At 37.2% G+C, this 13,861-nt stretch overlaps 1 protein-coding gene across 1 annotated transcript; it reads right to left on the bottom strand.

The window, feature by feature from the left end:
- Nucleotides 1-2,881: 2,881 nt before the first annotated feature.
- LOC309964439 (olfactory receptor 13C3-like) lies at nucleotides 2,882-3,795 on the bottom strand (the record flags this gene model as incomplete). Its single annotated transcript, XM_082843442.1, is given in 3 exon segments — nucleotides 2,882-3,340; nucleotides 3,344-3,498; nucleotides 3,501-3,795. Coding segments are annotated over 3 exon segments (909 nt in total).
- Nucleotides 3,796-13,861: the final 10,066 nt, after the last annotated feature.

Raw genomic sequence — 13,861 nt, 5'->3', positions numbered from 1 at the left:
ACCAACATTGACTGAAATATTCTAAGAGACAGTTCCTCAAAATTAGCCTAGCAGGTACGACTGAAGTTTCAGAACTCTCCTTTTTGGCCTGAAATTCCTTCCTCCTGCAGGACCATAGCCTATACTGTTATAGGAAGCATTAGCCTTACATGAGTGTACACTGAATCCTCGTGTGTTCTGTAAAATGTCCAACCCTGGGTAAGTGCTGCAGTGTTTAATTTTAAAAAATGGGCTCCCTTGAAATTTAGAAAGTCAGGTAGTATACAGCCTGTATTATCTCATGGCAACAATCCACTGGATCGAGAAATAATGTATTTTACATGGCTCATGCGCCCTTTTAGTGGCTTACAGTCATCACCAGCACCGTCCTATTGCTAAACTGGAGACAGCATCATTTATCTTATAGTTTATGCGCTCCAGGAGGTGCATTCTTGTAGACTACCATGTGAATAGTGGAACTTGGATTTTTGCCACTTAGTGTATGTCTACACATTACACATATATTATCTATAAATATATACTAGATATATAGATATTTATAGATAGATAAACTGATGTAATTATGCCTAGGATTTGTTTCAAAATAATCTGGATGAGGGCTTCCCTCGTGGCGCAGGGGTTGAGAGTCCGCCTGCCGATGCAGGGGACACGGGTTCATGCCCCGGTCCGGGAGGATCCCACGTGCCGCGGAGCGGCTGGGCCCGTGAGCCATGGCCGCTGAGCCTGCGCGTCCGGAGCCTGTGCTCCGCAACGGGAGAGGCCACGGCAGTGAGAGGCCCGCGTACAGCAAAAAAATAAAAAAATAAAAAAATAAAAAAATAAAAACCCTTTAACCTCAACGGTTCATAGCATATTAAGTGATAAATCAAAATACAAACATGTTGAATGTATGACTCCTAGTTACTAGAAGAAATATTTTAAATGGTAGCTTTAGGAGATGACCATAGTGATAATTTTTTAATACTTTTTGATATTTTAATTAAAAATTTATTTATTAATAAGAAAATAATATACCTAATAATCTATTGGAGATTTCCTGATTTTTTCAGGGAAAGACATTTATTATCACATCTGTCAATTTTCTGATCATTGATTAACATGAGTACGCTTGTTTATATCAAAGCCCTATAGCATCCACTTTTATATACCTATGGAATATTGTAGCAGGTGAAGAGTTCAACTTGATATAAGCCTGCATATTAGATGTTGACACTCTTGGTATTTTTTGCGGGAAAAAATTAAAAATTAAGGTTCTAAGGAGTTGGTTAAAACAATATAAATAATATTTTTATATGTCTAAAACATTGTCATAGAACAAAAGTTAAAGAGAACTAAGTATGGATCAGATACAAATGCAGGGCCTCTACTGAGAGGGTAGAGGAGAAGCACTAGAAGTTCAAAAGCTGTCAGCCACAGGGTCGGGAACATGCCTTTCTGAACCAAAAGCAACACCAATATGATCCAACCCAGAGGAGAGAACAGCATCTGGAGGTTTTTTGCAGTGACAGCACTCATTCTGGTGGGACAGTGGCAGAAGAGCAGAATTTAGTGACCAGATCATCTAGGCAGAAACCTGGGTCAACCTGAAGGAAGTAGACTGGCAAAGAATGAAGCCTCTGAGTAGGAGATATGGGGTCGTGTGGCTCTAAAACAAGTAGGAAAAAGGAAGACTGGGTAGGAAAATGAAGTCAAAACCCAGCTATCATAATGAGCTAAGAGACCATGGGGAAGCTGGATGGTGTGGCCCAAAGACACCCTATGCTCGGCACCGGCCTTCTAGACAAGGACTCTACAGAAAAAGAAAAAAAAATAGATTTACTAAGGAGTTTCAACTCATTAGAGAATGACAAGAACTGATTTAATTTCCCCAGTCATGGATTTTATCACTCCTTCTGAGCCTGTAAGAACATCTCAAGCAGATTTGAAATGCTTTTGTTTATTTTTCGGTTTAGAATACCCACCTTCCTTCCTCCTCTACACTAGCTCCTCTTCTGGTCTGCAGCCTCAAGAGCTCAGCAGGCCTCCACTCATCAAGCCACTCAAGCCAGAAGCCAGACTCTCTTTCTTTGCAAGCACCCGAAACCTTAAGCGCTCTTCTGCAGCACCATCTCACTTGGCTTGGATTAGAACAAAAAACGTTCCCATTCTTCCCCAGGGACTGTAGTGCAACACCTCCCACCAAGCACTGTACACTCCACATAAGGCAGAACACTCCCTTGATTATTTCTTCCCCTGGCCCGAACTTCTCTTTATGTAGATATGGGGGGAGGGGCAAGGAGGGTGTGACTTATATTAACAGAGTGACCTTTAGGGGGAGATATCTAGCTCTCATAAATATTAGCTTGGGGTAAGAGAGGTACTCAGTAGTAACTTTTAGTCCTCAATTTGGAGCCAGCTTTAATTCTGAAATTTTAGGACACTATGAAGTTGGTGCTATGCTAGGTGCTTTCTCCAACTTATTGACACTGGTACCTGGTTTTATCTCTTTCTTTATTACAAGTCTATGATTTACAAAGAATAGACTATCCAATGTCATTTAGGTAGTTTGTGAAATTGAAGATTTTGTACTCTTGCCACTCTATCTCCAAAGTTATGTGTAACTGTTTTCTACTACATTTCTGTACAATACACCAGAAACACTCATTTCAGATACCACCTGGGATGAGACTTTAATGAAATTCATTGTACTTGTGAGATCTGAAAACACTGGAAGCTGAGTTTATAGCAAACTACAGTTCTCAGTAATTCTAGCTGAGTAAGGTTAGTGAATGGAAAAATAAAAATATCTCTGCTTAACCATGGTTTCCTCAAAGCTTCTTACTGATTTAGCTATAAGTCCATCTTTGTGCCTATTACACAAAGATCTGCATTTCTGAAATACTTATTGGATAGGTTTTCGGTTTAGCAAGTATTTTACAGCTGCTTTTAGATCCTTATTCCTCAAGCTATAGATCATAGGATTTAGCATAGGTGTCACTACACCGTAAAACAGGGAAATGAGCTTGTCAGAAGTTTGCAACTTGTTTTCTCCAGGCAGTTCTTGAGACGTGGGTTTGGCATACATAAAGAAGATGGTATCATAAAATATAATTACCACAGTCAGATATGCTGAACAGGTGGAAAAAGCCTTGCATCTTCCTGTGGCTGAGTTCATTCTCAAGATGGTGTAGCGGCTGAACATGTAGGAGAAAAAAATGATCAGCAATGGAAGAATTAGAAATGCCATATCTGATATTGTCATGGTGATAATACTGAGGGATATATCAGCACAAGCAAGCTTGAGAACAGCTAATATTTCACATGGGAAATGATTGATAACATTATTCTCACAGAAAGGCAATCACATGGCAGGAGATGTTTGCACAACTGAGTTGATTCCACCGGACAGCCATGACACAGAAGCCATCAGTACATACACCACCTTGCTCATGATGATGGGGTATCTCAGAGGGTTACAGACGGCCACGTAGCAGTCAAAAGCCATCATGCCAAGAAGCAACATTCTGTTGACCCCATTGCAAATCCTAAGAACATTTGCACTGCACATCCAGAGAAGGAAATGTTCCTTTTTTTGAGATTAAGCTCATCCAGAAAAGAGAGGTTTCCCAGGAAGAAGTACATTGGGGTGTGAAGATGGGAATCAAAGATGCTTGCTATTATCAGAACACCGTTGCCAATTAGAATCACTAGATACATAATTAGAATTAGAACAAAGTCAACTATCTCAATCTTTGGGTATCCAGAAAGACCCAGAAGAAGAAATTCTAGCACAAATGTCTGGTTAATTTTATCCATGTCATCCACTTTCAGTATGTCAAAGGAAGATCTAATATAAAATATATTCACTGCCAAGAAACAAATGTTACATGTTACATATTACCTGAACAATTGATTTTTTAAGAATGAATTATAAGGAGTGTTGGCTTGAAACTCTGACATCCAGCTATCTTCAACAATGTGTAGGACTAGAATACAATAAAACTGGGAAGGATGGAAGCACCTATGCCCATTGCCAATATGTGAAGATCTACCTATGATCAAACAAACATACAGAAGTAACCTTTCTTGCTGTTGAAGCCTTGTTCCTTGGTTGAGGTTTCTGAAACTCCTGAATAATTAGCAACTATAAGCCTGACTTCATCTGCCCCAGAAAGTAAGCAGTGGAGATGGCAAGAGACTACTCAACAAGGACTAGAAATATGATTCTGCAATTCATGATGGTCAAAACTTCACAGCAACTTTGATGTTTTTGGTTCATATTTCTTTCTACGCCTGACACTGCATACTTTATATTAGGCACTTTAATTTTTTAATAGACATTAATAATAATAAATTGAATAGCATAAACTGAACTTTAACATCTGTTTAAATGTAGATAGTTGTTGATCTCATTCCAGCTCCTCTTAGTATCTTGTGTGACTGTTCCTGTGACAAGACCATTGCATAGATCAGATCCACATGAATGTCACACACAGTCTTTGGAGAGTATTACATAGTCTCTTAACTTATTTTCATTCTGTGGCTTCAGCATGTATCTTCATAATTTACTCACTTAAGTCAATCTAAGAAAACAGCAAGAAGGTTTAAGTATTTTATATAAATAGGTATACACATGTGTATATGTACTACTACTTTATGCTTAACAAAATACAATCATTGTTCATATTACTCCCATTTTTTCAAATATTAAAACATGAAATTTTTCCAAGGTTAACCTCATAGTAAACAGTGAAGTAGAGCTCAAGGCTCAGATCAAGTGTGGTTCACAGCGTCACTAATTTTTATATACACATGAATCCCCTGGGTATCTTGAAAAGCTTTAGATTCTGTTTCGGTTTTGGGGGCAGCTCCTGAGAGTCTTCATTTCTCGTAACAGCCCAGGGTTACACTTACGCAACAGGTCTTGAAAGCACTTGAGTAGCAAGTTTTTAATCTACACTGAGCTGGCAGATTATCCAGATATTTCTAATATGAATGGATTTTCTTTTGCCTTATTATGTGGATTGGCATACCAAACTGGAAAATGACAAGAACATATTCCTTTTGTGTTTTAGAGAAAATTCAATATTCATATACTCTTAAGAAAAAAACATATTGAAAGAGTTAAATAGTCTTAAGGAAAAAATATTATTGGAAGCATTTTTTAAAGCAGGTTAAATGTGTGCCAGACTACTACAATAGCTTTTGAATATTACTGACAGCCTATCTTGAACCCAGTCATATTCCAAGCACAGTGAGGATAAATAAAAAATAAAGTGCCTCCCACTACAGAGCTCACAATTCAGCTAGGGATATAGGAAAAGTACATATAAAATATATTATGAATATAATGACATTATGTAGCTTGAGAGAAATTTACAGATTTTCCCATAAGGAAAAAGTTTATGAGAAATAGCTCACGCCAGGGAGAATTCAGGAAGAGTTTCAGAAATGGGCTGGATCTGGAAGCAGGGAAAGAATTAGACAAGTTTGGAAGCAAAGAAGGGGAGTATTCAAAAAGTGAGAAGGTGAGCAAAAGTTAGGAGGAAATGGATTGGCAGCACATCCTTTTTGGACAAGAGTTTCCGTGGTGGAGTGGTGGCAAGCGCATCTCAGAAGGAAAGCATGGCAGGTGCACCGAGAGGCTCTGAAGTCAGAGAATTTGGCACATCTCTTTCTTTTTTTTTAAATAGATCTTTATTGGAATATAATTGCTTCACAATACTGTGTTAGTTTCTGTTGTACAACAAAGCGAATCAGCCATATGAATACGCCATGTCCCCATATCCCCTCCCTCTGGAGCCTCCCTCCCATCCTCCGTATCCCACTCCTCTAGATCATCGCAAAGCACCGAGCTGATCTCTCTGTGCTATGTTGGCAGGTCTTTTGGTGGGGAAGGAGTCTATCATTAGAAAGCACAGAACGTGGGTTGAACGCTTGGATCCTGTGATGTTAGTACCCGCCAAATTTGACATCACACTATAGGATTTTATGAGATTTTTAGCAGAAACATAATACAAGGAATTAAGATATTTAGATTAATGGGTTTGTCACATTACTGATTGTATGTGAAAACTGACCTTTCCATAATCACCACCACATTTGACATTGGTCAAAATCACAAGTTTAGCCCTCACATAGGCTAATAGTGTTAAGAATTTCATTACAGCCAATTTTCCCCCACTCTGCCACTTAGTTTGCCATGTGATAGAAGTTGGGGAAATTACTGTAGAGCAGATATTACTTAGAGTCTGAAGTCCAACTCAAAAGAGGGATTCGCACTACAGGAATAATTTAATTAAGAATACACAAGAGAAATATCACAACTTTGAAGAGAAAGACAATAAGGGAATATAAAATCACAATTTTGGAGATGAAAACTTTAGCCCAAATGAGATTGTAAATTTTTATTTATTCATCTTAAGACCAGAACTTTCTTTAAAGAAAAAAAGAGGGAGGAGAAATCTTCATTTTGGTTGCCAAATCTTACTTTAGGATCTTATGTGCCATATGTTAGGCTTGAAATTAGCTCACTTGGCTGGTGTCACATGACTAATAACAGGAGGAGGAAGTATCCAAAGTCCATTGTCTTTACATTACTACCCTGCCTAACTGGTAGCATTAAAATTTCCATAGAAATCATGTGTCAACAGCAGGGAATGGTTAGTGAGAACTTTAGAGAAGTAAGGGTCACAAAGGCTACATTCATTCAACAGTGCCCAGAGAAAGGAGGCAATGATTCAATACTTACTCTACACTACTTCATACGACAAATCAAAATTCTCCCCAAGAGGGCTCAGAAATTGGTCAGAGGATGTACTGGATAAGGAACATAAGCACCCTTGATCAGACCAGTCAGTAATGCAAATGGAAGAAGACAGCAAGATTTACCAGGACACATGAAGATGTTCTAGCCAGGCCCTTTGGGTCCAGGACTACAGAGCCTGTTGGCTTCCTCTTCCAGACAACTGCAATGACAATGCATCTGAGGCTACCTGAATTGCTTCTCCCTGCCGTCTGCTCCAAGCCTTTCCCTCCTAGGCAGGAATCCCCTCACTAAGTCAAACCCACCTTGACCCAGGCTTGTCTTGCTACCTTTGGTTTACTTCTGCGCCCAGCGCTTTAAACTGTTTATGTTGTTATACTGTGAGGTAACAAGAGACATGGGGGAAGGAGCTTGCCTGTCTTGCTCATCCCTCTACACCTAAGCCTAATACAGTGGTAGCACATAATAGATGGGTTCTGACTGAATAGATGAAGGCTTATTTTCTAAACTCAAGCATTTTCCCTGTGCAGCATTTGTAGATTAATTATCAGTAAAACTTTAATATGTCACATTTGTTCATCTGTAGCAGGCTTTAATTTTTTAAAATATCTTTCAGTTAGTATTAACAAGCTGCCATCTTATACAAATAATTACCAGTTTATGCATTATAAGTACAGAGGATCATCTAACATTTATTGACAGAGGTTTAGCATAGTGGAAAAGTATCTCAGACTAGAATCAAAGTCTTTTGATTGAGGTTCTATGCTTCTAATTTATAGCCTCAGTCTTCTCATTTGTAAGATAGTGATAAAAATACTTGCCTTACTTTCCTTGCAGGGAGATTTTAAAGAAACAATGTGGGGCTTCCCTGGTGGCACAGTGGTTGGGAGTCCGCCTGCTGATGCAGGGGATGCGGGTTCATGCCCTGGTACGGGAGGATCCCACATGCCGTGGAGCGGCTGGGCCCATGAGCCATGGCCACTGAGCCTGTGCATCCGGAGACTGTGCTCCGCAACAGGAGAGGCCACAGCAGTGAGAGGCCCGCGTACCACAAAAAAAAAAAAAAAAAAGAAAGAAACAATGTGATACCATATGGAAATTACTTTAAGGATTAACAGACATTGTACAAATAATAATGAAATAATTATAATGATTCTCAGCTGTATTTTGGTGATAATAAATTGATACCTATATTGCATCAGGTTATTCACATTACAAATTAATACTGAATAATAGCTTTAACTATAGACTGAAAAGGTACAGTTTCATGATATTCAACACTTACCATTACATAGATAAATTATTTCCACCTCCTAAAAGAACCCATTACTTCCTTTTTCGTACTTATGTCAGCATTATGAATTAAGGTCAGGTTCAACAAACAATGCCAGATCCCACAGATGTGGAAGAGTAAATATTTGTTATGCAACAGTTTTAATTGTTCCCCAGTTCCCAAAGCAATTTAAACTTGCAATGAGAGACCTGTGGAATGGAGAAACTTCTGGTACCTTAGGGACAGTGTCCCACAGATACAATTAAGAATGGTGATGGGAACAAATTGTGGCCGAACTGAAGTTCCAAAATGAAATGACATTCTCCTACTCATGTAACATATGAAAACAGGGGCAAACGTTCACCAAAGTAACTATGAAATGTGAGAGCTTTTTTAGTTCAAATTATGATTACCAAAATAAAGTTAATTCAAAGTCAGGAATTACTATTCAAATGATAATTACCAAAATGAAATGTTTGAATTGAAAATAATCTAGATATTATAAATGAAATAAAACAGATATTTGCTGTGAATTAAATGCATTCATTTAACATTTTTGCTTTTTTTATAGTCATCCTTTTATATGAGTTAATTTGGTTCAGGAAGGCATCACCTTTTTTTGGAATGAAGAGAGATACCAATAAGCAATAAAATAAATAAATTCACAGGACAAAAGGGAATTCATATGTTTAAGGCCACAAAAATAAAGAAGAGGAGGTGGAGGAGGGATAGAAGCGAAGGAGAGGAAGAGGGGGAGGGGAAGAAGGCGTGAATTCAGATAGGTAATAATTCATCACCGAATTAAAGTGTTTTAGGACAGTATATTGAGTTATATTGTAGATAGTAACACTGAACTTTGGCAAAGTTATTCTTTAGAAATGAAAAAGAAATAAAGACTTTCCCAGTCAAACAAAGCTGAAGTAGTTCACCACCACTAGACTCACCTTACAAGAAATGTTGAAAGGTGTTCTTCAAGATGAAATGAAAGGATGATAATTAGTAACATGAAAACATATAAAAACAGACAACACATTGGTAAGGGAAATATATAGTCAGTCATAAAATTCTAATTCCATAATAAGGTGGTATGTTAGCCACTTAACTACAGTATAAAGACTAAAGGAAAAGACCATTAAAAATAACTATAGCTACTATAATTTGTTAACGAATACACAATATAAAAATAGGTAAATTGTCATGTTAAAAACATAAAGGGGGGGAATTAAAGGGTAGAGTTTTGTATGCGACTGAAGTTAATTTGCTATTAGCATAAAACAGACTGTTATATGTTTTATGTGACCTGCATGGTAACTACAAAATAAAAACCTATCATCATTCACAAAAGATAAAGAGAAGGGAATCAGAGCATATCATAGGGAAAATCAGCATCCATTTAAGTAGGCAGCAAGAGGGAAAAAAGAAGAGTGGAAATACATAACAGCCATAATGTAATTAATAAGATGGTTATTAGTAAGTCCTTACATATCAAAGATTACTCTAGATAAATGGATTGAAATCTCCAATCAAAAGGCCAGAGTGGCTGGATGAATTAAAAAAAAACAACACCACCCAACAATATGTTGCCCACAAGAGACTCACTTCAGCTTTAAGGACACATATGAACTGAAACTAAAGGGATGGCAAAATATGTTCCATGCAAATACAAACCAAAAAAGGTTAGGGGCATCTATTCTTATATCAGATAAAATAGACTTTAGGACAGAAACTATCATGGGAGACAAAGAAGGTCATTATATAATGAGAAAGGAGTGGACTCATCAAGAAAATATAACAATTATATATATGCACCCTACATCAAAAACACCTAAATATATTAAGTAAATTCTAACAGATCTGATGGGAGAAATAGAGAGTAACACAAAAATAGTTGGGGGCTTCAATATCCCCTTTCAGCAATGCATGGATCATACACATGGAAAATTAATATGGAAAGGTTGGATTTAAATCATACTTTCAACTAAATGGACCTAACAGACATATAGAGAACATTCTATCCAAGAGCAGCAGACTATGCATTCTTCTCAAGTGCACATGGAACATTCTCCAGGATAGATCACAAAACATCTCGATCACAGGCTACAACACAAGTATTGGCATATTTAAAGATACCAAGGTACCAAGTATCTTTTATTCATACCCCAATGGTATGAAATTAGAAATCAACAAGGGGAAACCTGGGTAATTTACAAACATGTGGAAACAAAACAACACACTCATGAGTAAGCAAAGTACCAAAGAAAAAAATCAAAAGGGAAGTAAAAATATATTGAAATAAATGAAAATAGAAACACAATGTACCAAAACCTATAAAGTACTGCAGAAGCAGTTCTTAAAGAGAAGTATATAGTGATAAATGCATATATTAAGGGAAAAAAGAGTTCTCAAATAACCTAACTTTAACTACAAGGAACTAGAAAAAGAACAAATTAAGCCCAAAGTTAGCAGTAGGAAGGAACACATAGAACAGAGTGTAAATAAATGAAATAAAGACCAGAAAAACAAGAGAAAAGATTGACAAACTAAGAGGTGGATTTTTGAAAAGATAAAATTTATAAAACCTTTAGCTAGGCTAACCAAGAAAAAAAGAGAGAAGACTCAAATACATAAAATCAGAAATAAGAGACATTACAAATGATAGCAAAGAAATACATAGAAGTAATTGATGAATTCCTAGAAATAAATATCTTACCAAGACTGAATCATGAAGGATGGGAAATCTGAACAGACCAATAATGAGTAAGAAAATTAAATCAAAATTATAAACCTCACAACAAAGACAGACCCAGGACCAGATGGTTTTACTGGTAAATTCTACCAAACATTTAAAGAATTAATATCAATCCTTCTCAAATTCATCCAAAAAATTAAAGGGGAAGGAGAATTCCCAAACTTATTTTAGAAGGCCAACATTTACCCTCACACCAAAGCCAGATAAGGACACTATAAGAAAAAAAAAAAAACTACCGACCAATATCCCTGGTGAATATAGTGCAAAAATTCTCAACCAGGGCTTCCCTGGTGGCGCAGTGGTTGAGAGTCCGCCTGCCGATGCAGGGGACGCGGGTTCGTGCCGCGGTCTGGGAGGATCCCGCGTGCCGCGGAGCGGCTGGGCCCGTGAGCCATGGCCGCTGGGCCTGCGCGTCCGGAGCCTGTGCTCCGCGACGGGAGAGGCCACAGCGGTGAGAGGCCCGCGTACCGCAAAAAAAAAAAAAAAAAAAAAAAAAAAAAAAAAATTCTCAACCAAATATTAGCAAACCAAGTTCAACAGCACATTAGGATCATATGCCATGATCAAGTGGGATTTATCATTGGGATGTAAAGACGGTTCAACATATACAAATCAATAAATGCAATACACCACATTAACAGAATAAAAGATCAAAATCACATGATAATCTCAATAGAAGCAGAAAAGAGAATTTGACAAGATACAACATCTTCTCATGATAAAAAATTCATCAATAAATTGGGTATAGAGGAACATATCTCAACTTAATAAAGGCCATATATGACAGAACCATAACTGACATCATATTCAATGGTTAAAGGTGGAAAGTGTTTCAACTAGGATCAGGAACAAGTCAAGGGTACCCACTCTTGCCACTCTTATTCAACACAGTACTGGAAGTCCTATCTAGATCAATCAGGCAAGTAAAGAAATAGATGCAAATTGAAAAGGAAGAAGTAAAATTATCTCTATTTGCAGATGATATCATCCTATATACAAAAATATCTTAAAGACTCAACCAAAAAACTGAACTAAGCAATGAATTCAGTAAGATTGTATGATATAAAATCAACATTCAGAAATCAGTTGCATTTCTATACACTAACAATAAAATATCTGAAAAAGAACTAAGTGAAACAATCCCATTTACAGTATCATCAAAAACAATAAAATATTGATACTTAGGAATTAATTTAACCAAGAAAGTGAAACTACAAGACCTTGATGAAATCAAAGAAACTGAAGAAGATACAATTGGAAATATACTCCAAGTTCATGTATCAGAAGAATTAACATTGTTAAAATATCCATACTACCCAAGTCATTTATAGATTCAATGCAATCCCTATAAAAATTCTAATTGCATTTTTCACAGAAGTAGAAAAAAATCATGAAATTTGTTTGAAACTGCAAAAGACCAAACACAGATGAATCCTGAGAAAGAAGAACAAAGCTGAAGGCATCACACTTCCCAATTTCAAACTATACTATAAAACTATAGTAATCAAAAGAGTATGGTACTGGCATAAAAATAGACACATAGACCAATAGTATAGAATAGAGAGCCCAGAAATAAACCCCCACATATACAGTCAAAAAATATTTGACAAGGGATGGGCCTCCCTGGTGGCGCAGTGGTTGAGAGTCCGCCTGCTGATGCAGGGGACACGGGTTCGTGCCCCGGTCTGGGAAGATCCTGCATGCCACGGAGCGGCTAAGCCCGTGAGCCATGGCCGCTGAGCCTGCGCGTCTGGAGCCCGTGCTCCGCAATGGGCGAGGCCACAACAGTGAGAGGCCCACATAACACACACACACACACACACACACACACACACACAAATATTTGACAAGGGAGCCAAGAATACTCAATAAGGAAAGTATACTCTATTCAATAAATTGTGCTGGGAAAACTGGATAACCATATGCAGTAAAATGAAATTGTACCCCAATCTTATACCACTCACAAACTTAACTTGAAATAGATTAAAGACTTAAACATAATACCTGAAATTATAAAACTCCTAGAAGAAAACATAGAGAAAAATTTCTGTGACATTGGTCTTGGCAATGATATTTTGCATATGACACCAAAAGCAACAACAACAAAAATGAACAAGTGGGACTACATCAAACAGAAAAGCTTCCCCACAGCAAAAGAAATAACAAGAAAATAAAATACAACCTACGTAATGGGAGAAAATACATGCAAACAATATCAGATAAGTGGTTATATTCCAAAATATATAACGAAGTCATACAACTCAATAACAAAAAGTAAACAGTCCAATTAAAAAATGGGCAGAATTGAATTGATATTTTCCAAAGAAGACATACAACTGGACAACAGGTACATGAAAAGATGCTCAGCATCATTAATCATCAGGGAAATGCAAATCAAAACCAAGATCAGATAGCACCTCACACTGGTCAGAATGGCTGCCATCAAAAAGACAGAGAGAAAAGTGTTAGATGTGGAGAAAACGAAAGGCCTGTGCACTGCTGGTGGAAATATAAATTGCTTCAGCCACCAGGAAAACAGTATGAAGATCCCTCAAAAAATTAAAAATAAAACTACCATATGATCCAGCAATCCCACTCCTTGGTACACCTCCAAAGAAAATGCAAGCAAGATATTTAAAAGATATCTGTACTTGTATGTTTATTACAGCATTATTCACAATAGCCGAGATATGGTAACAACCTAAGTGTCTGTCAAGGGGTGAATGGATAAAGAAGATGTGGTACATATAGAAAATGGAATAATATCCAGCCACGAGAAAAAAGGAAGTCCTGCCATTTGGGACAATATGGATAGACCTTGAGAGCATTATGGTAAGTGAGATATCGGGCAGAGAAAAACAAATACTGTCTGATATCATTTACATGTGGAATCTAAAAATTCTGAACTCATAGAAACAGAAAGTAGAAAGGTGGTTACCAGAGGCTATGGAATGAGGGAACTGGGGAGATGTTGGTCAAAGCATATAAACTTACAGTTAGAAGATGAATACATTTTGGGAATCTAATACACAGCATTGTGATTATAGTTAACAATATTTTCTTATATACTTGAAAGTTTCTAAAAGACTACATC

The sequence above is a fragment of the Leucopleurus acutus genome, assembly GCF_964270905.1.
Source record: "Leucopleurus acutus genome assembly, chromosome: 7".
Classification (NCBI taxonomy): domain Eukaryota; kingdom Metazoa; phylum Chordata; class Mammalia; order Artiodactyla; family Delphinidae; genus Leucopleurus; species Leucopleurus acutus.
This window is presented reverse-complemented; position numbering and strand designations above follow the sequence as displayed.